Source organism: Cydia splendana, chromosome 18, assembly GCF_910591565.1.
Source record: "Cydia splendana chromosome 18, ilCydSple1.2, whole genome shotgun sequence".
Lineage (NCBI taxonomy): Eukaryota > Metazoa > Arthropoda > Insecta > Lepidoptera > Tortricidae > Cydia > Cydia splendana.
This window is the reverse complement of record NC_085977.1, coordinates 17220560-17246660: the sequence shown is the minus strand read 5'-3', so window position 1 is coordinate 17246660 and position 26101 is coordinate 17220560. Positions and strand designations below refer to the sequence as shown.

The 26101-nt window shown below is 35.3% G+C and overlaps 1 protein-coding gene across 2 annotated transcripts in view; it reads right to left on the bottom strand.

Annotated features, from left to right (window-relative positions):
• Positions 1-25635, bottom strand: part of LOC134799092 (hemicentin-1) — a 228311-nt gene extending 202676 nt beyond the window's left edge. Inside the window, exon 1 of one of the 2 annotated variants that reach the window (XM_063771477.1) lies at positions 25443-25635. In XM_063771477.1, coding sequence (XP_063627547.1) covers positions 25443-25554 — 112 coding nt within the window. In that variant the 5' untranslated portion in view covers positions 25555-25635. Of the gene's footprint in view, positions 1-25268; positions 25336-25442 lie in introns of those variants that run through there. The other variant, XM_063771478.1, reaches the window with a different exon arrangement.
• Positions 25636-26101: the final 466 nt, after the last annotated feature.

Genomic DNA, 26101 nt, shown 5'->3' with positions numbered 1-26101 from the left:
CAGGATAGTAGTTTTTTTTACCAGACTGCCGAAAGGGTTAGGTTATATTAAAACATGTTAAAAGTGCTCGCTAAATTGAAAAATAAAAGTCACATGGACATTACCACACATTATTTAGTTTTCGATTAGCATTGTCGAGTCACGATTATCGCCCTGACCCGTTTAGCATCATCATTATAAACTAAAGATCTTTTCCTTACGATACGACATGTACTAACGAGTCTGATACGACACGACAATGCTCTCTGCTATGATCGGTCTTGATGAATTCATCGTATCCCAACAGATATCACAACATGTTCTTCCTTCTATTTTCAATGGTTCTTAAAAGGCGCCGAGTTCTTGAACTAATCCCCACCCACGGAACCGCTGAAATACCTTACCCTTCGGCCAGAAGTCCGCACCCGCGATGGTTTCCAGCAGCAGCCAGGGCACGTGTACCATAAATGAGTTGAAGCAGACGTACCTAATAGCGCGATCGCAGCTGGAACACTTTCGGCTCGAAAAATTCCGCTACCTATCCAAACTCAGACCACCACCCAAAGCGGTGCCGGGAACTTGTGTAATTTATTCATAGTCGAGTAATGACACTCGATTACTTTAGCGTCAACCCTTTACAGCGAGGTTCCGAGGCTTTTTTAAACTGCAACCAAATTACTGGCTCAGACAGGTGAGGTTTGAATAATTTTTTTCTTAAGTGTGTTTTGTTATTTTGATTGGTTCGTGAAAGGGTTAGGAAATTGTTTTTTTTTCGTTGCGAAGTTTAATTATGTTATAAATGTTGTTAAAGGGGTGTTGGAGTTAACAGTGCACAGTGGTACAATACGTATAATAACTGGCATCAAATAATATTGTCATTGCGTACGAAAAAGCACCCATAACAAAGGAAAGTATTAACTATAAAATACAGATTAAAATAAAAGAAGGAACTAGGTACTAAAAGGGAGAGTGTCTCTTACATTTTGTTACTTTTCTACTTGAGCCACTTTTACGTCTCTATTTATGATTGGCTGGTAGAAAATGCGTTTAGGCATTAAGTCCGCCTTTGTAGGTACATTATTTATGCATTTTGTGCAGTAAAGTTTAAATAAATCAGTAAACTACAAGCGATTATATTTTTCCATTATTATTATTTTCATTCCATTAATTGAATCTTAGTAATATAATATATTATTATGTTATTCTTCCACTATGGGAACGAATTATTAAATAGTAATCAAACTGTGCCTCAAACATAGTGGCCAAAGTGTTTTATAAATAATATAATAATATCCTTATAGAATTGATTAGTAACCAATAAATTCTAGTTCATATTACATAATAAATTAATAATTCAAACTCGTTTCAAAGGGTAGATTTTCATCTACGATCAATTTACAAAATTAGTCAACTAATTAAAATGACTAACGAGCAATATTTTGACGTTATCGCTAGTATCTCCGTGTTTTCTGTTTTATTTCAATATTTAGATTGGAAAGGTTAATTGGGGTTAACTGAGTTAGGCATCTGTAATGTTTATATTACAATGCTTTTGCGCTCGAAGTTACATTAATAATTTGTAAAATATTTTAAAGTTTAAGTCTTGTAGAATTAATTAGCGTTGTCGAATAATTTACATTTAAAACAATAGGTAGGTATCTAAAAAACTATGGCTTTAAAACAACATTTTCAACAAACAATATTTTTGTAACGTTAGAGAAATTTACGGGTCTAGAGAAGAAAGGGGAACAACCCTAATACCAATGTTAGTAAAAATAGACAGTCATATCAAATCAATTGCCTTTGCCACACATTAAAAAATATTGACCTTTATAAAAAATATGGAGTTAAGCCTAGTAATGATTGAATGATTAAAAAAAAAAACTATTTATTTTGTCTATTTTATTTAACTTTTATTTTTTTTAATAATACGACACTAAATAACAACATATTTTCTTAGAAATTTGATATTAATGATGACACTCACTTTGCTATTGCAAATGCCGTGCATAGTTAGCTTGGTCCGTCTGTAATGGCTTTACATTTGACTTGTGCCAATTGAATCCGTGACCCGATCGATACCCATTTAATCCGTTTAATTTCGGCAACGTGCCGAGATCGAATATTCGTATATACGATACGTGTCAACGTGCCGTCATATAAAACGCAGATTACAACGGCTAGAGAACTGCGGTAAAAATCGCTGGATGCTAATTCAAACTCACATATTATAGTGACATCAAACTGATATCTAAATGATGTCAGTCGCCCGCGCCAATACATCTCCGGACAAGTACGAGCGAAATGCGCGCGCGACTATATAGATAAATCATTTTATCGCGATGTAAGTTTAAAATGGCTTCCTGATCTCTCAGGATGTGTATTCTGATTTCAAAAATATGTTTATTAACATGTAATGATTTTCGGCGCATCTCTGGACCTGGGTACCTATACACGGTGGCTAAAAAATGACTGCATTCCCTTTGCCAGGGAGGTTTTGGGATTATACTGAGTAACTTTTACTATGAGACTAACCAAAAAAAATGGATCTGCCAAAATGTATGATATGAAACAGCCAAAAATTTTTTTCGCGATTTCGGGGTTGGTCCCATAGTAAAAGTTCCTCAGTATAATCCCAAAGCTTCCCTGGCAACGGGAATGCAGTTATTTTTTAGCCACCGTGTATAGGTACCCAGGTCCAGAGATGCGCCGAAAATCATTACATGTTAATAAACATATTTTTTAAATCAGAATACACATCCTGAGAGATCAGGCCACCCTGTATATATATTAGAATAATATTTGCGTGACGCACTAAATAAAATAGACAAAACATATTACAATTTAACCAATTTCTTTGTGTAGGTAACAGAAACTTTACCAAAAATTTAGATGAATAAAAGTCTTTCAGTAAATACAAATTTTTAAACCCATTCACATCTCGATGCGGCGGTTTTTTCTTCAAGTGCGCCTTCTTTTTACACATATGTTCCTCGTCATGTTGAAATGGCTTATTTGAATGCAAAACACGTAGATTTGTTTGCATCGATTTATAAAATTAACACGCGTTTCATTGGATCAAAATAACGAGTTTAAGAACACTTTTAATTTAAAAAGACCTTCGGAATACCTTCGGTTTTACGCGTCACTTTGTTAATTATTAGTCAGGGTAATTACTAAGTAAACGGTAAATTAGTTTTAATTAAGATTGATTTGAATTTTATTCTATTATTCAGATATTTCCAGCTAATCGAATTTAAACTGTCGTACTAACATTAACCTAATTTAACGGTTTAATTCTCGTGTTTTTAGTGACTCATACATTTTTCGGAGAACCAAGGTCTCCATTTTTAAGCATTAACGACTCGGCCACGACAATGCGCGACTTGCGACGGTCGCATGATATCGTGGCCGAGCCGTTAACAGTGCATGAAAACCTAGCGGTCTGCCACTGCGTCGGGTGCGCGATGAGATAAGTACTAAACACCGACGGGGGGGGGGGAGGTTGAGCTTTTGAAAATGGAGACCTACGCTCTCCGAAAAATGTCGTAGGAGTCATTAAAAACACGAGAATTAAACCGTTAAATTAGGTTAAGGTTAAAACCAAGAAACCGACACATTTTTGTCCTATTAACTCGAACTTGATACCTAACTAGAAATCTCCGGTAAAACTCAATTTTAAACAATTCAAAATGGAAACTATAGGTCTAGATTAAGAGAAGAAACTGTAACAATATTTTAAGTAAGACCGTTTGTTTCATATTTAAATAAACAAAGGATAATATTTAACAACTTATTTACATGCCTACATAATAATGGTTCTATTATATAGCACGTATTCTTTTTTCCCTTTACATTCTTAAGTAATAAATATTAAAAAGGAGGGAAGTCAGCCTCCTCTTAAATATTTTTCCTAGCAGGGTGGGAGGGTCAAAAACTGGCAGAAACATACATACATTAATAGTCAGAGTTGGGCAAAAATTAACTTGAATAAGAATAAGAATAAAAACAGAAATTTTATTCTTATTCAAATCGATTTGAATTAGAATAATTCTTGCACTAGTTATTTTAGAATAAAATTAAGGTGAATAAATCATGCGACTTTTATTTTAAATGCGGAATTAAAAACAGAATAATTATTCTAGAAGTAGGACTATTCTAACTAAGGTTTTATTCAATTAAAATGTTATTTAGAATTAAGTTAATTTTTGTAGTACAATTGGTTATATTTTGTAAGTTGATTTTCAACCTTCTATTTAAAGTCGGATTGATTTGATATTTGTTACTTTAGTTTAGATATAGTACACATTGAAGAGTTCCGCTATCTAGTTCTATCATCCGATCAGGGTGCTTAGTCAATATGCCAAACGTTAACGCTCCGTAGAGTTGCGCATAGTCTCTCTCTATCACTCTTACATATTAGTGCGATAGAGAGACAGATAGCGTTTCGTTGTCGTAGCACTCGTAGCGCAAACGATTGGGTGCCTAGCTAAGATGCCAATTTTTGTTTTTAATTTAATAACCAAATCATTAGGTACAATTTAGCTGTTTTTAGCGCTTTCTGTCTATATCACTCTTACATATTAGTGAGATAGAGAGACAGAGATAGCGTTTCGTTGTCGTAGCGCAATCGATTGGCATGTTGGCTACGCACCCAAGGTGCCTAACCAAGATGCCAATTTTTGTTATTAATTTAATAACCAAATCATTAGGTACAATTTAGCTGGTTTTAGCGCTTTCTGTCTATATCACTCTTATATATTAGTGAGATAGAGAGACAGAGATAGCGTTTCGTTGTCGTAGCGCAATCGATTGGCATGTTGGCTACGCACCCAAGGTGCCTAGCCAAGATGACAATTTTTATTTTTTATTTAATAACCAAATCTTTGGGTACGCGGTAAGCGCTCTCTCTGTCTCTCTATCGCACTAATATGTAAGAGGGATAGAGACAGAAAGCGCTTCGTTGTTGGAGCGCAAGCGATTGGCATGTTGGCTAGGCCCCCTGAACAGCTAAATTGAACCTAATGATTTGGTTAGTAAATTAAAAATAATACGGTTACTGAAACTATGCGATATGCGACTGTCAATTTGTAAGATTTTATTCCATAAAATAGGTATAAATTAGGCAAGAGACTAACTACTTTTACATCTACCTAACTATACGTAATTAGTACCTATAACGTACCCGGACTACATTTTTATTCGTGGAATATTATTTCGAATAAAAAATCATGATTATATTTATTTGATTAAGAATAAGTTATTCTCATTCAATTTTTTCTCATACGAATTATTCCCGACCAAAATTATTTGAATATTTTTGACGGGAATAAAATCGAGATGATTTTATTCCTACGAATGTTTATTCAAATAATGATTTTATTCTTGAATGGCCAACACTTAATACACGAATGGCGCCCAAGTCGAAGGCTCGCCTGTCAAAGCCAACCGCCGTGATATTTTCTAAGTTAACCACACCATAAACTCTGAATATTCATGCTATCTAAACAGCTCTGTTTGTGCCCCTAACAGGTTACGTCAATAACGCCACAGCGTAAATAGTTTCAGATTTGCTAAAGATTTCTTGGATCGTGAGTTTTTTACGCGTCGAAGATTTTGCAACCAATATTATAAAAGATGAAGACGAAGTTGTTGTAAAGAAGGCCTGCCACGGATCTACACAGGCGCCTATTATCAGAAAAGCGGAAAATCGTGCAGAATGGAGAGCTTTGGTGCACAAAATAACGACCTGATGTGGTCGCGACCCTCAGTCATGAGGAATCGAGGAAGAAGAAATTATAACATGATATAATGTGAATGGAACGAGATACCTGTGTTTATACGTTGGCGTATCCCGTCAACTTATTGAGAAAGTTTACGTGTAAGGTATCAAAAAAAGGAAAAGTATTCGAGGGTGGCAGATACTTCTGGCGCGTTGTTTTATCCGCTACTATTGATTGCTGACTGTATCAAGTATCAATATAAGTCAGTACCTATAGGCAAAAATAGTAACACTTTAAACTCTCGCGTTTTGTACACATTTTTAATTACACAAACGGGTCTACCGCGATATACTTTCATTATTTTTACCTTCAATTCCGACGTTTCATCTGAGTTGCACCAGCTGTGGTCACGGAAAGACTGACGTCCCAGCAAATGTATGTTTCAGCTGGTGCATCTTTCTTCAAGGAATTTAAGTTAAAAATAATGAAAGTATATCGCGGTAGACCCGTTTGTGTAATTAAATAAAAATAGTCTAAGTTAAGAGCTTATTGTTAACATGCAGTGTATTCTCTGTTAATGTGCTCTATAATTATAATAGGTTTACTTTACTATCGACGACTATTCAGGTACACTCTGTGAGCCTACTCTGTACGCATACTTACATGTACATTGTATATACGATGTTTATAATATGGTTCAGAAACTATTAAACCTAACATTGAAGCCGAAGTTTAGGTAAACTATTAGTTTGAAGCTCAATCAACATCTAGTTGATGAATCGATGTTTCCACTCGCCTGAGATATTGGTAATACCAGCAGCGCTGCGGTGTCATGATCGCATTTTCATCTTCTGTCGTGCCATATGTCACTTTCGCACTTATATATTTGTTAGAACGTGACAGGCATGGTGACAAATGATAAAGAGCCGACCATATTAGCCCTACTGGTCTTAAGAGGCTGTCAATACCTAAAACGCGCACACTGTCTGTTTGTAATTGACACATATAGGAATATTTTGTATAATTATTTTCTGCATTGACTTGCATACGTCACACTGCTGGGCCCAGCCAAGGTGTCTACTTATGTATTCCTAAAAAGCTACTTACTCTGTAGGCATGTAGGAATGAATATGATTTCCAGTGATCCCAAGCATGATTCACTACAGCACAACTTTTTTTATTTTTACACATTTCAAAAATTTCTCCAACAACACCTACGTAAAATAACGGATAGTTAAACAAGCGATATATCTGCCTGTTATCTGTTAGATAACAATAATGACACGACTGTGGAGTGTTACAAGATCACACACGACGATCGGCGGTTATGGGATTGGAGACAGTGGTAGATAAGCTATGTTTATCGAATTTGAACTGTCGTGAGTTATGCTAACATTAAGCTAATTTTACGGCTTAACTCACGTATCTTCGGTCACTCGCGCGACAAGTTTCGGAAAGCCTATTGATGGTGGGTTCCTTCTACATCAAGTGGTTTGTCAACCCAAGGATAAGAGAATTGCGCAAACTCGGATTACACGCATTTAGGCCCAAATGATAATGTTAAAACGATTTACAGCTTGCTGGGAATTAATTCTCCAAAACGCTATGTTTGGATCTAATTTGATTGGCCTGTTATCCATGTCAATTTATTAAATTAGTAAGCGTAACTGCTTAAATCACACTTACCACTTTACTGTCAAATTCAAATACTCGTATTTATTTATTCATTTTCTATAACTAAAATTTTTGATGTATTCATAGCCAACGATAAACCAGCACCATTTGCCCACATTTAAAACCAAGTTAGCTTTGCTTCGTACTATCTTGCACTGGGCCACGATCCTAAACAATCGATATCAAGATATAAGATCAGATAAGATCAGATAACGTTGTCTTTTAACAGGAGCGCCCATTAAAGGTCCAATCTGATCTGAAACGGACATTCTTGTTTTATTTATGACATTCCTGTACATTATTAATAATGATCGTGTTAATGATTAGGGCGATATAGAAATTTATTTATTTTGTGTTTTTTGTTGATAATGATGTTGGTTTTTGATACCGTAGTTTACTTTACTTTCGCTTGTAGGTAAATTAAAAAAAATCCTAACGAATTAAGATTCTTTAGGATTTTCCTACACAGATTTCAACTGGAGATTTTATTTACAATGCGTCTTCTGTTTATTTTTGACGTGATTCTATTCTATTGATCCAAAGTCAAAACATCAGGATTCGAATCGATGAAGTCACTAGAGAAAATCCTCAAGATTGCTAATGAAATTTTTGGCAACCGTATTGTGATCTTAGCGGTACGATTTTTCATACGGTTCTGAACATACGGCGGCACCTTAATCTTTTTCTTTTTTGACAGGCAGTGCAAGTGTTATTTTAAACGTCAAACTTCTATTTAATTATGATCTTCTGATTATGCGTATGCTCTCAAAATCGCTGCAGACTTTTCTTGGTCTAACTCTAAACATAATCCAAAAGTTAACGTCGTATTTAGCCACAAACAAAAACAAGTAAACAAAAAGGGAGTTAAAACAGAACCTGGCACGGTTCGGAGATAATTTTTCTCCAATAATCTTACTGCCCGATTCGAACTTTAAGATACGTAAATGATTACGTCTAGATACGATAATTATGGATTAGGTCAGATATGTCAGTATCAAAAGTGACGTTTTCAAACAATAACGTCACTTTTGACACTGACATATATTATCTAATCCATATCGTATCTAGCCGAAATATTTGACGAACTTTAATGTTCGAATCGGGCCTTGAGTCTATTCTTTTTGGATACGGCAAGTCCAAAAATACTAAACACAATCCAAAGGTTATATACCGTCTTTAGCCACAAACAAAAACAAGTAAACAAAATGGGAGTTAAAACAGAACCTGGCACGGATCGGAGGTAATTTTTCTCCAATAATCTTAGTCTAGCATTTGACGCAGTGCGGTGTTTCGTTGCAGAAGCTCTCTTTAATTGCATATAGCTAGTTTATATTTATCTTTTTATATTCCACATACTAGAATGGCGAATCGATTGGCCTATTTATTATCAAATTTTCGTGCTATTGTACTAATTGTGTTACTAAAATGATTGGACAAATCGAGGGAATCTAATAATTGTGTTTTTGGCGTGCGTATTACAAATGCGTGTCATGGATGAGTTTTCATTGACTTGCGCTATTGATCTGAAATGTTGGCTATATACAAGTATTGTAATTTTTTTTATATTCAACTAGCTTTTGCCTAAATACAAAGAAATGGTTCAGGTCGTGTCATACCAGAAGGTTAAGGAGTTGGCAGAGGACCGGACGAGTAGGAGATTGCTCCACCGCCAAGAGCACAGCTCTTAAATATAAAGAAGAAGAAGAAGAAGAAGCTTTTGCCCACGACTTCGTCTGCGTGGAATGAATACCAGCAGTTAGAGTAAGAATTCTTTCGAGAACAATAATTTCGAGATTAATATGCTTAATTGCTTACACCAATGAACAGGCAATTCATTAATTTTCTCATTTCCTTTTCATCCTCTTTAGGTATGATTTCCGACCTAAATACTATCCTATGTCCTTCCCCGGGACTCAAACTACTTCTATGTCAAATTTAAACTAAATCCGTTTAAACACACAGACAGACCGACAGACAGACACGCTTTCGCATTCATAATATTAGTATGGATTCAATGAATATAGCTACCTTATAAAATAGCGATGCCACTAACAGTTTACAAAGTCGAGTAACGCTTAATTTGACTATGGTATAAGGACCCTTAAAAGGATTACCTTTTATCCCCTACCAAAATAGAACTCGCGATATATCTACAGATATTTTGGAGATCAAAGATAATACGTAGATAAATAAACCTTGCGTCATTGTAATACGGTTCAAAACTGAATAATGTAACATAACACCTGGTTCTTGGGCGCGACAGGCGGTGTTGATCGATTTCCGGTACAGACTGTTGGAGGTACCGGATATTACCGTATCAGTACCTACGATAGAGATGTACCTTTACCCTTAGAAGAGAGTATGCGTGAAGTGTCAATAGTCAATAAACTTACGAACGTGTCTTGCCATTTCAGTCAGTCTCTGTACAAAATTACTAACATTGACTGAAGTAGCATGACAAATACGAACGTTTCCGAGAAAATACGATGGAAAACAAATATGTACTACATCAATTCTGTACCTACTAAAACAACCCATGTGACAACCAAATTCACTTTAAAATTAAGAATGTAGGACGCCTCTTTAGATATAGATTTTTGTTTTTTTTATGTATTAGTTTTGTAGATAGTTTTAATTTTAGATTAGGTACTTTTTATTGTAAGTTTGTTATTTACCTAGATACCTACATAATAAAATAGATTGTAGGTGTATATCGTCATGTACTTACTAGTGATCGCTTCAAGTTTAGCTTGATAAAATATGATTTTAATAAAATAATGATAAGAAAAAAAAAATTATTCTTGTCAAAACATTTTCAAATAAAAATAAAAAACATTTCCAAACAAAGTTTAAAGAAACCACTATTTAGTAAACTAGTCTATGGGAAAAGCATCAATAATTGAATTTATCTTATCTCCCTATCTCCCTGCCTGTCATTTAATTTTGCCCTCATAAATCCTATGTCTGGTCGCAAGGTTGATCCTAAAACACCATCTGGCACCATACTAAAGATACTTATTTTAGCGCATATTGTTACTGATCCCAGGTGTGAACTTGTGAAGTTAAGCATCTGCAAAGTTTAATTTTAGGCGACATAGACAAAAAATGTTAGCACAGATTTAAACTCGAGTTTTTGCTTGACACGTGTCTTCTGTTTTTTTTGGTAGTGTAATAAAAATAGTGTAAAACGTAAGAAACGTTCTTCAGTTAGTACAATGGTTTAACACCAAGTTGGGTCTAAAATACGTTGACAAAATAATTATATAGGTATTGTTGATAATTAAAAAAAAACGCTTGTGTTTGTGTATCAAAGTTAAAGAGAATATTTTGCAATATAATAAGATTTGTTTTAGTTAAATGAATGTAAGTAGTTTTAATTTTTAATGACATTTTGTGAAAGATGTGTAAGTAAAAAAATATAAATAAACAAATTTTGCCGTAGTCAAGTATAAAGGTTATATTTTATACAAAAAGTGAATTAAGTTCGCCTTTTGTGCAGTGTGTTTTCTTATGTGCAATAAAGATTAAATAAATAAATAAAAAGTTATTTAAATTAACGACTGTTACACATAAAATGGATAACGTAGGTATTTAGGTAATTATATTTGAAGTAAAATATTATTAAATAAATAAATAACCCCACTCAAGAAATGCTCCTACCTCTTTAGAAAGTCGTGTATTCCCCATATCTGTTGAAAACACATTAACAACTCAATGCTGCAAGCGGAATGGGCACTAAAAGCTATTTCTTCCAGTCTACTTCGGTTACCGGTATTACTAACAGGGCTTGGCACATTCGCTTTTACGGTAAAGAACTTTTAGCAGGCAAGGCTCTTAGGTATCTATTTTATGCTTGAAAATAGCAATGGGTGTAGTTTAACAAACAATGTTTTTATGATATAGGAGGCAAACGAGTAGACGAATCGCCTGATGGTAAGAGATTACCGTCGCCCATGGCCGCTCAACGCACCAGACGGGTCGTAATTGCATTAAGGCCTTTAGGATGGGAGTACGCTCTGTTCTTGAAGGTGTGAAGGTCATATCGGTCCGGAAACATAACCTCCTAGGGCCCAGGCATACAAATGAAAAATCCAGAATTTGTCACTGAAATTTGAATCTATAGTGCAGGGAATAGAGTTGATTTTGGTTTTGTTTGAAAATTGAACGAAACAAAACAAATGCGACTCTATTTCAATTAAATATGATTTAAATTTCATCGAACTGAGTAAATACTATTTAGGACTTTGGGCCTTAGGAGGATAATCCTTTCTACGCTATGCGCTACAAGTACATGCGGCCCACACCAATTTTGGTGTCTAGCAGTAGTGGTTGCCGCGCTCCTCTACGGAATGGACGCCTGCTCGCGCTTGCGCAACCTTGCGGTCATATCTGTCGTAATAAACGCGTTTTGTTCGAGAGTGAACCTTCTGTACCTAGTACTATTATTTATTCTGTGGCGTAGTCGGACACTAAGGGCCAATGCACCATTCACTAACCCGGAGTTAACCGGTTAAACCTGGAGTTACCATGGTTACCAGTACAATTTGACACTGGGTTAACGGTTTAACCAGTTAATCCCGGGTTAGTAGGATGGTGCAAGTGGCGCTAAGGCATAAAATAATAGCCTGAAATTGGATGCTGTTAAGCAATAGTGTGACAACCCTTATTAGTTTTTCAATAAGATGTCAACTCAAAAAATGTACGCTTAAAGTTGACATTTTATTGCAAAATGGATGTGGGATGACTTATTTTTGCTAAACACCATCCAATTATCCTGTTATATCTCTTTTTTGTAGACAAACCTTCCAACAATATATAAAAAGCTTTCAAACCAACTTCACTGTAAATATTCTCGACTTTTTTCCCTTTAAAAATAGTGAACACCTTCATTCATATTCAGTTGCATCCGTAATATATAGCTCTTTGCCTATGATGTATGACCACTTACCATTCTCATTGCAAATACAACTTAATTTTAAAACCTCATATCTTAAACACGCGTCAATGTACATTTGGACTTTAATAACTACTGTATATGGTCGATATCACAACGACACTATAGTAAAAAATATGATATTCTGAAAGAATATTTTTGGTATTACAGGGATGTTATAAGGATGTATTTACAGGGGTAAAATTATGGGACACGGTGATGGCATTTTTTGATAAATTGTTGCGAAGTAAATGAGGCTGGAGTTAATGTATGTTTTGAGTGTAAAATTACCATTATAATGCCGTAATGGCGGATTTACATTAGGTAGCTCGAGTGAGTTACAATTTATGGCCAGACAGTCTGGGGTGCCATTCCAGGCTCGAGTCAACGTGAATCAAGTGACGTCATGACGGCTGGGTATTATGTACACTCACATTTATTTAAGCTGGGTACCTATTTCAAAATTTCGAAGGAGGTTAGTTTTCTCGTACACGGCTTGATCGATTTGGTGTTTTTTTTTGTTTAATAATATCTTCGGTGGTCCTTTTTTGGTTTTTCGAGATTTTCTATCTGAAAGCTATATAATTTTTTTAAGTTGTCTATCCACATAATTCTTAAACATTCCAAACAAAAAACAAACATACAGACTTAAAGACGTTTCAAAACAACTAACTCTTAAAAAATAAACATATCTATGATCGTTTGTTCCTGCCCCTATAATGAAAATAATACTTTTTTTTTAACCAAAACAGTTGAAAACATTAAATTTGCTTTTTGTCACTATAAAGCCATCAATGTAAATTATAGGTCATCAAAGTACCGGGCAATAATGATCGATCATCATTCGACTTCCCACACATTACACAGCTGTTCACACAAAGATCACTTCGAATCGAAATAACTTTTATTTTAACCCGTCGAAAGATCATCATACAACAAATCGTAAAAGAATTATATGGGTGGGTTTTAATATAATACTTAAATAGTTCGAAAAGTTTGTCATTAATACGCTATTAAAACTTATCTTGTACATATCTTTTTACTTTGTATATTATATACTTTTCATAACCACAATTAATGCCAACCACATTTTAGTGCTAAAAGATATGATTGAGTGCAAAGTATCCGAAAACGACGTCAAGGATAGGGCGAAGTGGACGCGAAAGGTACGGAAAGCTGACCCCATCGCCATGTGGGATACATAGGTTGGAAGAGAGAAAGGGAGAGAGAATGCCAACCTTGTGGTAAACATCATAGCGTCCGGTTTTAGTGAATTATCTTAATCTAAATAAGCTATAATCTGTTTCGAGTCTTTATATGTTGAAATCATTATTCCTACACATATCATAAACTTGTTATTTACGACATCGCACCGGATATATAAACAATAGAGTTAATTTATTCATAATTTAGAACGATATAATTTCTATAATTGAATATTTAATAGAAATTTGTGTATTACAAGCATTTAATTAATGGAAAAATATTTTAAAATTCTAAATCATAATTACCTTTTAAGCGTTAATATTTTAAAATATATTTTTGTTTTTATTTGTTTAAGTTTAGATTAGTTTCAAAGGATTTATTTTACTCGCTAAATAAAATATGTAGGAAAAAAAAAAAAATTATAAGTTTGATAAATGATAACAGGGTCTCTATTGTTTCCCAAATAGTTTTAAGTCATACTGCATTGTTTGTCCGAATTTTCGTTAGTCATAATTGGTTTTTCTCAGAAACGCGTAACTTTTCAGGATTGCCATAAAACAAACCTAACCTAACCTAACCTATCTATAGAATAACCTTAAGGGATAGGGGCTGCGACCCTCGCTCTGGTTCTTTCCTTATCCAACAAATATCACTGGCCATTCAGCGGGGTAATGCCGCCAGTATTTTTGGCACATTTGATCCGGGAGACAATCAGAGTGGGGGGCAATATTTTATTTGTTAAGTTCGTTTTACTCATTCTTAGGTTTATTTTAGTTTATAATTTGTATGTTTAATCTATTGTAATCTAAATGTTTTTAATAATTAAAATTATTTACTATTAGAATAACCTTACGAAAATCTTGAAAAGTTAACGGTTTCAGTTTTATGACTAACGATAATATGACAAACAGTACATTATGACATTTATGACTTAAAACTTTATGGGAAACAAAGGGACCCCATGATAACATGATAGTCTAAATTATTAAGTATTTTTTTTTATTATTAGATTTATAGTTAATGCCAATGTGACTTTGGTTAAAATTTTAAAAAAGCTAAAATAAAGTAACACTGGATTTTTAAAAACAGGAAATACCTTCTTATATCACTAACAATTCCACAAAATTCGAAACACAAATTTGCAAGTTTAAAAGACCGCAAAGTTTTGTTGTCCTTTCAGAAGGACCGAATTCATTAAAACAAAAAATACACGCCAAAATACCCGGGAAAGATAAAACCTCGAAAAGAAAAACAACTGCACAACGTCCGTGGAATTAGCGCGAGAAACGTTGAGAATAAGAATTGAAACGATAGGCTAAATTCGCTCATTATTGCTACATAATCTTAAGACGTCGTCACGGATTGCATAATGCAAAGGTAGACACGCCATTTGTACGAGCTATCTTTTTCTTATGGTGCCGTATCCTGCCGGAGCTTGGCTATCATTAGGGCTATTTTCACTTTTGACGGTTGCAGCTCGAAACAGCGATCTGGTGCTCTTGTTGAACCATCGCCTGTGGTTTTTGAGCCACGAGGTACGTCTTCTTCCACGTTTTGGTTTTCCTTGGAATTCGCCTGTATATTATCAGCTGGAGGAGGTGGTATTTGTAATTTCGTAATACATGACTGTACTGCAGATTCCGAATGTTTATAGTATCTAAAATGTCTCTTTTCTTTTGTACAAGCTATGAGAAAGAGGAAAACACTTATTTTATTTGCACTGTATTTCCTTGAATCCTTGATTTTCGCGGGTCTCAAAATTGTGCGTTTTCAGCTAGTTGTTAAAAAAGGATTCAAAGTTGTCCTTCTTCAAAATTAGTGTGCCTATACAGTATCCACCATCCAGGCTCTGACCATGGTGGGACTTTAAATTCAGGGTTCGAATCTACTCGCTAAACTGAGCTACTTTTATTATGAGACCAACCCCAAAATTGCGAAATAACAAACTGCAAAGCACTGTTTTGTGAGAGTTCTAGTAGCATCTCTAACAGTTCTATAGTTCTAGGTGGGATGGCAAACAAACATGGTGTATCTATAGCATTATACAATCTGTGGTTTCTTCGACAATGTCACTTAAGCACCCTCTTTCTACCCCTCGCAGCGAAAACCATAAAAAGAGTTATAAATGTGAATCGGTAAAGTTCGCCATATTATCTGCGGTGAATAAAAACTCTTATTTAAAGGGACTTGTTCTCGAATATGAATTTGACGTATCGGGATGATATCGATATCGTATTGATTTCACGCGTTTACTCTCTTTAGGGCCATCGAAATACTTGGCGGTGTATTTATTTCTGAAGGTCATCTTTCTCTGTCACTTAAATAATGCCTTAATTAAAAAAAAGAGTTAGAGGCCAACAATTCACGAACTTCGGTGTTCTGGTTTAGAAAATACGTCAATTACATTTACTATGGATGACCCAGAAATTAAAAAAAAAATCTGCTTCGAAAAAACTTCGGCATAGTTATATATCTACAGATTTTGGTGTTGGCTACATAATTGAAGTTGTACAGTGTGGCTAGACATAACAAAATGACCTGTATTATATTGATGTTATATTTTCTCTTCTGAATTTGGCTCTAGAGCAAACTAAATTATACGCTCCTGTTAGGTTTTAATGAAACTAATTTTCATGCGATTGGTTGGAGTCTCTGTTATCGGAGACTTGTTTGAGTTAATGCGATTTCCTTTCTGCAGTGCATTTGAGGTAAAAGTTGAGTTAATTCCATTGTACTTTACATAGGATATATTAAAGTTATTATTTAATTACAATTTCACATTATATGTAGGCGGCTATATTTAGAAGGTACGAGTATGACTTTACGGACCGCATAGCCTACGTGTAACACCTTTTGCGAGCAAGTGTGATGAAAAACATTGTGATAGCCGCGGGCGGTTACGAACTCGTGTTAATTTTATTAAGCCCTCGCCTTTGCCTTCGGGCTTCAATCGTTCGTGAATTTTCGTTACCGCCCTTAATATAAAATGTACTTTAACTGTATGTATGTGTATGTATATATGTATGTATGTATGTATGTAAGTGTACTATATGTATGTACTGTATTAAGTATATTGTTCGTTTTTAAATAATAGAACTTGTTTTGGGTTCCGTACCAAAAGGGTAAAACGGGACCCTATTACTAAGACTCCGCTGTCCGTCCGTCCGTCCGTCCGTCCATCCGTCCGTCCGTCCATCTGTCACCAGGCTGTATCTCACGAACCCTGATAGCTAGACAGTTGAAATTTTCACAGATGATGTATTTCTGTTGCCGCTATAACAACAAATACTAAAAACAGAATAAAATAAAGATTTAAGTGGGGCTCCCATACAACAAACGTGATTTTTGACCAAAGTTAAGCAACGTCGAGCGTGGTCAGTACTTGGATGGGTGACTGTTTTTTTTTTTGCTTTTTTTTCCGTATTTTTTTCATTATGGTATGTACGGAACCCTTCGTGCGCGAGTCCGACTCGCACTTGCCCGGTTTTTGCATTATGAGACGGAACCCTTAGTGCGCGAGTCCGACTCGCACTTGCCCGGTTTTTAAGTTTACGTTACGTTTAAATGCCATGCACTTTATATAAATAAATACTAAACCTATTTCAAAGAAAGCGTATTTAATCTAGTAGGTAGGTACCTAGTTTATTAGATATAGGGTTAAACGTTTTTCAAACGATAATCCCTATTCACGAGTTTATTTCAAATAATATATTCCAAAAACCATTTATTACAAATTTATTGAATAAAAAAATTAATCGCCTAAAACCAATAAATAACTTTTTAAAAAACAAAACACAGCTCCGTTAAACGAACAAACAAAGAATACATTAAATCATCTGGACACTCGCCGACAACCCTATAATATTATGAATTATAACGTTAGTAATTTGTTATACAGAGCTAGGGTTGAAACAAAAAGTCGAAACCTTGGGAAGGGCATACATGAGTCGGGCATATATTCTCATAGTTAGATTTTATGGGTGGTTGTCACGCGAAGTACTTATCGGCTTATGGGCGCGCTTGAATAATATTTATTGACGTGGGTTCTGTATTATATTTTAGTAATCTTCATAATTAAAATATTTCTTAATGATACCAATTTTATTTGTTGTAAATTGTGTTGTTGTCTTTTATTTATTCGTTTTTATATACTAAAATATTTGCACTTTTAGAGCATTTTTAATTTGATGTTTTTTTTATCCAAACCTGGGTTTCTCTGTCTCTCGATATAGGCAATACAAATTAGGTAAAGTTTTTGTATGGAGAACAAACATTTCGGTGCGTCACGCCTGCATATACTTAAGCACAAAAAAGCGCCACGCATGCATATACTCGTAAGCATATATTTTCATTTTTTTTCTTTTTTTTTTCTTTTCAAAAAACAAAAGTCGCTGCATAACGTTTTAACTTAACAAAGTCAATTTTTTTATAGATAATGATCCTGAGAAATAAATAATAATAATAAATAAATATTACAGGACATTCTTACACAAATCGACTAAGCCCCACTGAAAGAAAATCGGAACTACAATGTTTTGAATACCAAAAATGTACAGAATTTGCTCAGAATACAAGTGCATTCCATGTTCTGGTAATATAACAGCAAACACAATTTATTTTTATGGAAGATAAAATAAAACCGAAATGCTTTACTTATATTTAACATTTGCGGCGGGAAACATGCACACATCATAATTAATTAGGTCATTACAACGCTGAGCTAAAATGTAATGAGAATAATTAATTCACATCTCTTTCCCATACATGAAATTTTCAGAATAATACGTTTTTAAGGCGCATTTGAGGCAAATTCTATTTGTTGTGGTAAATAGAAAAGATTTTTTTTTATTAACAATCATTTATTTACATACAAGATATATACAGTGGTACCAAAGACATATAACACCGTATAAGATGAATAAAGTCTAAGAAAAAAACGTGGCTCGGAAATCAAGAAAAAGTCATTCTCGGATAGATGGCGCACACACCTTTGGCCTATGGTCGGCTTGATGGCGTTGACGACACCGTTTTATATTTAACAATTTTAACACATAGATATCAGTGAATGAAAATGGGTCAAAATGATATAAAAATAATAAAATAATTTATCCATATATATACATTTTTTCGATAGTTTTATACATTTTCATTTTGAGTTTTAGTCGTGTGTCGATAGATGACAATGACAAAATTTACTATGACAGGACCCCTCTATACTATCTATTCTCTTTGGTGGTACTAAGTAAACGAAATTAACAACTAGCTTAAATCTAGAATAGGCCCTTGAGGCATTGTACATAGGTATGGTAAAGATTAGTTGGTTAATGTTTTGTTCTTAACTCTAAACTTTAACTTTGCAAAGTTACCTTATTACCTTCACGGCCTCCTAGCCTAGTCGGTAGTGACCCTGCCTACGAGGTCTCGGGTTTAAATCCTGGTAAGGACATTCGTTTGTCTGCTCATCACTAGTCATCACAATTTGTGCTTGAGTTATGGATGTTTTATGTAAATATTTAAGTAGGTTATGTCTATTTATCTATTTATCCCACAACACAAACCTTATTGAGCTTACTGTGGGGCGAGGTAGATCTGTCTAAAATTGACAAATATTTATTTATTATAATTTCACTGCCAATTTGAAATCAATGGTGAGGGAAAAATGGTTGAATCCGTTTTGGTTTTGTGGGCCTTAGAAGGTTATATAAATAACATGATCAAAAAATCATAAAATATCAAGAAATATCCGTAAGGTACCAATGCACCCACGCATCCCTAAATCCGTCATACGCGTATTTTTATACCCTCAGATAATACATCAAAGGCTTAAATCACGGATAACACGAGCCCAGATCACAACTGTAATTTACTTCTACCGACTTTTATTCGATATAAACATGATATGAAGCTGACGTAAGCAGTTATGGCCATAAATGTTTGTTTTAAGGCTTGTAATAACGATTTTTGGTAAAGATTTATCGACGAACAAAGCATTAAATGCTTAACGTTCTATGTGAAGGACATAAAGTATTAAATACTTAATGTTATATGTGAAGGACATAATTTTAATGCTCAAACTTTATAGTGTGTAGGATTACTTCAGCATTTTTTTAGTATAATATAGTTGCATACGCGTTCGCTTCTAAGAAGTTATTTTGAGGGCATTGTACTTAAGTTCGATAGTTGTAACAGAATTAGAACAACAACACAACACACAACAACAATTGGCGCAATTTGACTGGGTTTTTAGCCGCATGACAATAAATGTATTTTCCTGGTAACTTCATGCTTTGCATTCGACTACCAACCCAATGAAAGACTCAGTGTGAATGCCTAGCAATGCACTCACGAGAACTTTCCAAAGTTGCGAAATTCAGAATGCCCCATAAGTTTGAACTTTTACAAAAAAATCCATGAATCTCTATTTTTGATGAAAATCCGCAAATTCTAGTCATATTGACCTCGTGCTACATTTGCCCTACCTATATGACATAGCGAAACTCAAAAATACGAGTAACTACTTACTTAAGTGTCAAGCATCTAAATATACAAAATCGTCTAAATATATTTTCCTAACTTTTGAAATCCATAAAAAGTTAAAAGACATTCCCCACGAAAAAAACCTATTCTGAATTTCTTAAAATCGCTTTAGTTTTCAAAGTTCACCCAAAAAATCTACATTTAAATACCTGACATGCCTAAAATTCTTAGTCAAATCAGCCCCGGCATGCCATAGCGTAATAGTAAAAAAAAATATTTTTCTGTAAAAGAATCTAAAAAATGCCCCAAATCTGTCCTTCTCATAGGTCAGGGGGTCATAAAAAGCGTGGCCTGAAATTGACAATTTCTCTGCGTTATTTGACGTATTCCATTAGACCCTAGGCATGCAGATTCTAATTTAACAATTTGTTATAGTTTGATACGAACTTGCCGATCGTCTTGACGCCTCCCCACCTCATTGTCACACTTGGTCAAATTTTGGCAAACCGGGAGGGGTTTGCCAAAATGTGTGACGTCACATTTTGTCAACGAAATCGGCAAATCGAATTAAGTAGTTCGTACCTATTATTAATATTTTATCAAAAAATAAAATAAAAAAATTAGTAACTATATAAATAACCCATTACTGATTAGTAAAGAAAGTTAAACGAATAAAATTGATTATCGGTCCAAAAAGTTGTTATTTAACCGTACAGCGAATTAAATAATTTAAAGTGACGTCACAAAGTTTGTGACTCCCTCCCCCATGTCACAACGTGTCACATTTTCTTGACCCCCTCCCCCCTAAACGTGTGATTTAATTAATGGATGACCCCTTTCACTTAATTTCGCATGCACCAACCAGCGTGAGCGATTTTCAAGGTCGTATCAAATTAAGATCAAAACCGTAACCAGTTGTTAAATCTGAATGCGGCTCAGGGATTCCGTACCAGCTTAATTACGGTGTTAAGTTACCTAGATTCAGCGCATTTTTGAGGGAAGAGCCAAATGGTGCGAAGTGAATAAAACCACACAGTATACTTACGGCGCGATTCGGGAAATGAATTAGATATGAAATAGTAAAGATATGTGACGTCGCACGGGTAAAGGTACCTATGGCGGTTGGCGCTTACGCTATTATTAACGCCGCTCCAATATTATTGCGGCGCTATGCGACGTAAGTGCCAGCCGCCATAAGGTACCTTTTGCCGTGGAACGTCACATATCTTTACTATTTCATATCTAGTGAATTTCCAATTCATTTCCCGAATCGCGGCGCCAGCCGCCATAAGGTACCTTTTTCCGTGGAACGTCACATATCTTTACTATTTCATATCTAGTGAATATCTAATTCATTTCTCGAATCGCGCCGTTAGTTTGCTAGTAGAGTAAGTTTGATATGTTTTAAGGGGCTTCCCAAGGTTTTCATCGACTTTTGACAAATTTTGAATCGTATCTCCTAATTTTGCACTACAGATAAAATTATAAGACATCGGTTCTTCAATCTTTTATCTCCATTTTTGATAACCGGCTTTTAAAAAAAAAGAATACTTAGGTATTTTCTAAAAATCACATTTTTCGTATCTCGATTACTGTGTCGATGTCTATAACACTTCACTAACTACGAGTACAAAAAAAAGTGTCTTTAAATTTTTGACCAAAATTATTATGACATTTAGTAAGCCTACTGTATCGTCTTTCGTATTTATGAAGTCAGAGCGTGAAGGTGCGCAGCGTGCCAGACATTCAGGTATTTTAGGTCACGGTAAATGGTCTGGGAGATTATAAATATATGTAGTGAAATGGGTACCTAAGCATGTTTATAGACGCATATCATAAATCATGGAATTTAATTAACTACCGTGGTACTACTAAACGAAATTAATAACTAGCTTAAATCTAAAATAGGCCCTTGAGGCATTGGACACGGATGCTGGCGGCATTTCCTCGCTGTATCGCAATGCTGATACGTTGTGCGAGGTAGCCGCCAACTCTTCGGTCACCAGTTACGTCAACCAGACGCTTCGCGATTTCTGCGAACAACTTATGCGCGCTGGGACCCCATGGAGCTAGAGTTTCAACACCAAATGGTACAAAATGGTACTCTCTACCGAGGCTCTTATATATTGTATGTAAATAAATGTTAAAAAAAAAAAAAAAAAAAAAATTAACTACCTAATGAATTTGAATTTGAAGCGGTGGTGGCCGAGTGGATATGACGTCCGGCTTTCAATCCGGAGGTCGCGGGTTCAAATCCTGGCTCGTACCAATGAGTTTTTCGTAACTTATGTACGAAATATCATTTGATATTTACCACTTGCTTTTCGGTGAAGGAAAACATCGTGAGGAAATCTGCATACATCCGCGAAGAAATTCAAAGGTGTATGTGAAGTCCCCAATCCGCATTGGGCCAGCGTGGGGACTATTATAGCCCAAGCCCTCTTGCGAGTGAGAGGAGGCCTGTGCCCAGCAGTGGGACGTATATAGGGTGAATGATGAATTTAAATAATTGGGGTATTATAACACATAGGTAAACACCTACTTAATATTTCTGGTTTAACCCATTGCTAGAGAATGCCTTAAGGCATTAAGTCCGAAGATTAAATAAATAAATAAACCCGCATTTTGGTAAAATTCGGTAGATTTATCTCATTTTGTGAAGCTATTGCTTTTGTTATGATACAAGTTTGGGGACAGTCATACACAGATCGACCTAGCCCCAAACTAAGCAAAGTTTGTAACTATATTGTTTTTTTTTGACACGCAAAGACTTGTTAAATATTCATCTGCTAGTTCACAATGAATAAATATTTTGCTAGAGTTAGACCAAGACGATTTTGATAGCACACGCAGTGCAAGTGTTATTTATAAGTCATAATTTCATAGAAGCTCGACATTTAAAATAACACTTGCACTACGTGTGCTATTAAAATCGCTGCAGACTTGTCTTTGTCTAACTCTAGTACATTGTATATTATGTAAAAATATATAGGTACCATTTCATTACAAAGTTATAACATATAATTAGTTTTAAATTCATGCATTAACGTTCGTTCGTGTGTTAACAAAAGTTTTTCAATTGTAATATTATTAAAACTTTCTAATATGGTTCGTAAGCTTTGTAGAGGTATTTTAATCCAGTATATTTTCCAACTATAAGGCCACATGCAAACGAAATTAAATTTTGTGGAAAAATACTGTACGAAAGTTAGCTTTTATAACATTATACAAATAGTTTGCATGATTAACGTAGTTTATGCTAAACAAAATTTAGACGAACAGTACCCTTACCACGAGTAAAAGGAGGCCTCTGCGTCAACTCAAACGCAGTGCATCTCGCTTGTACCAACGGCAGTACGAGGGAGACGCATTGTAAGTTAGTTTACGCAGTCGCTAGCGAATATGTCAATGTGCAAATTAGAGTGCGTGTTCAGATATTTTTGAGCTCTTCGGCCGCTCCGATATATTTGATGGCGACTGTATCTATAATCTCATACTAGGTGGGTCGAATACTTACCACTCACGTCATATTAAGTAGTCATAATAAAAGTTGTAAAACGTAATCCATCAATAAAACCTCTGACGGAATGCATTTATTTTATTATATTTTCGTTGTTGGCGCCATTTTAATTATTTGAAAGGAATGTGACTATGAATCAACAATTGAAAAACAATTAAATATTTTAAATGCCATTGAGACCATTTACCGTAACGAAACACATCAATAATAGTAATTTCAACCGCAGTTTAATTAAAGTCATTTTGATGTAAACCGTGGTGCCAGCATATTTTTAACTTTATTCCAAACTAGCGACCCGCCCCGGCTTCGCACGGGTTGAAAAATTATACACCTAAACCTTCCCCAAAAATCACTCTATTGATAAAGTGAGAACCGCGTGAAAATCCGTTCAGTAGTTTTTGAGTTTATCGCGAACAAACATTCAAACAGACAGACGCCACGGGGGACTTTGTTTAATAAGGTGTAATAAGTAGATTTACAAAAAAAAAATCCGACAACGCAACGTTTACTCTTTTTATTTATTTTGAGCAAGAAATTATAAAAAATAAAACACTTTCCTCATTAAACACGACACAGTCTTGAAATAAACGGTAAAAACGCAGACATTATTTATATTTTTCAAAAGACAAGCAAAACGAGAACTCAAAGCACAGAAGTTAAATTAGAGAATCAGATCCAAGAAACATTTTCCAGACTAACTTAAATTTCTTTTGAACTGCGAAAGAAAAAAAAGAAGTCTTAATAGCTCGCTCTAACATTGGAGGTGTTACGAGTGAAGTAATTATGGCGCTTTTTAAAAAATCAGTTTTGAATTTTGCTCGTGAATTTTTATGTTTCTAGTTCTCTGGAGTTAGTTTTTTAAATGGTGAAATACTAATGTAAAAAGTTTTGCTGAAACTCGTGGTAACTTAGCACACATAAAAATGATGTAGATGTCTGTGCTAACGAATTAGTTTTTTGTATATCTATGCTGTATGTATGCAACAATAATTAGCTTTAACTTATTGACACTAGTGCACTAAAAATGTACAAACTACCATCAACAAAGCCGCAAAACAATTGCGTAATTATTCAACACCACATTAACATAATTGATTAATAAGTTTACCAAGGTTTTGTTTGCACACCAAATAAATCGCGCTTTGGTACTCGGTATCTGTTAAAAACTGTCAACAGTATAAATTAATTAAAATTGAAAGGTAACTTTAAAAAAATATGATATCGAGCTACAAAACATTTTTGGTGCAGTCATTTCCATTTGTAAATCCTTATTGACTCTGACTCGCCAACACCACATGTTACGTTGGTAGGGTTGGCACCAACCATACATAACTATACTATTAGTAGGTATGGCCACTATTGCTTACTATAATTGGGTATCGGATCAGTCTCTAAGTTTGTCACTGCTGTGCTGCAAAAATATACCAGAGCTCGTTTGCACGGGAGATCGGTGATCACGTGATGCATTCTATAGAAAACTCAAGTGTTAAATGCCTAGGCCCGGACACGGACCGTTCTAATGTGAGTCATCCTTTAAGACCACGGACTTCCACTTGCTACGATCCTTACATAGGTACCTCTTTCGGTTCCTTCACTTTCATAACATTCCTCATACACGCTTGCCGGTTTATGGTACTCTTGACCTGGCCTTTCTTCAGGATTTCCCCGATCTGATCAGAGAAAGTCCGCCGAGGTCTACCCCTTCCAACTCCCACTTCTTCTTATGTAACATACCTATATGAATTTCTTCGCTTACCTGGTTTATCAAGATCGCTCAGAAAATCCTCCTTGTCGAAGGCCTTTGTCCCTAAGACCACAAGAGCGATCCAATCCACGACTCATAACACCCTTAGGATAGCCTATGTAATATATATGTTTTTTTTCACTCACCTGGTTTAAACTTATACTTAATATGAATTTCTCCGCTCACCTGGTTTATCAAGATCGCTCAGAAAATCCTCCGTATCGAAGGCCCTCGTCCCTAAGACCACGAGTGCGAGCCAGGCGACGACCCGCGCGCCGTGCGCCCGACGCTTGCACATGGCACTCACGCATTCACTCACTACACTGCACTGACACTACACTTGATTACCTGGAACAAGATAATTTGTCGTTAGAACATTGTAGTTTGTGTCAATAACGACACTCAAGTAAAAAAAACCCGGGCAAGTGCGAGTCGGACTCGCGTTCCAAGCGTTTCGTACATAAGTCCGACTCACGCTTGACGGCACATTTCTAATAGGTTTTCCTGTCATCTATAAGTAAAGTACTATTTTGTGTATTTTTTTCAAAATTTTAGGCCCAGTACCTAGTTTCAGAGATAAAGGGGGGAATGGTCGGACAGACAGACAGCCGCACAAGTGATCCTATAAGGGTTCCGTTTTTTTCTATTGAGGTACGGAACCCTAAAAACAACGGGTTGCACTCCAGGAGTGCGGCAGAAGTGAAAAATCAATGACATTGTAACAGTTTTTCGATCAGGTCACGTGTCCGTCTTACGTCTTACGAATCTTACAGTCATGTGACCTGTCGCGAGTTTAACATTTTTTCCCCATCACAAAAAGTGCACAGCGCCGCTAAAGAAGTTCC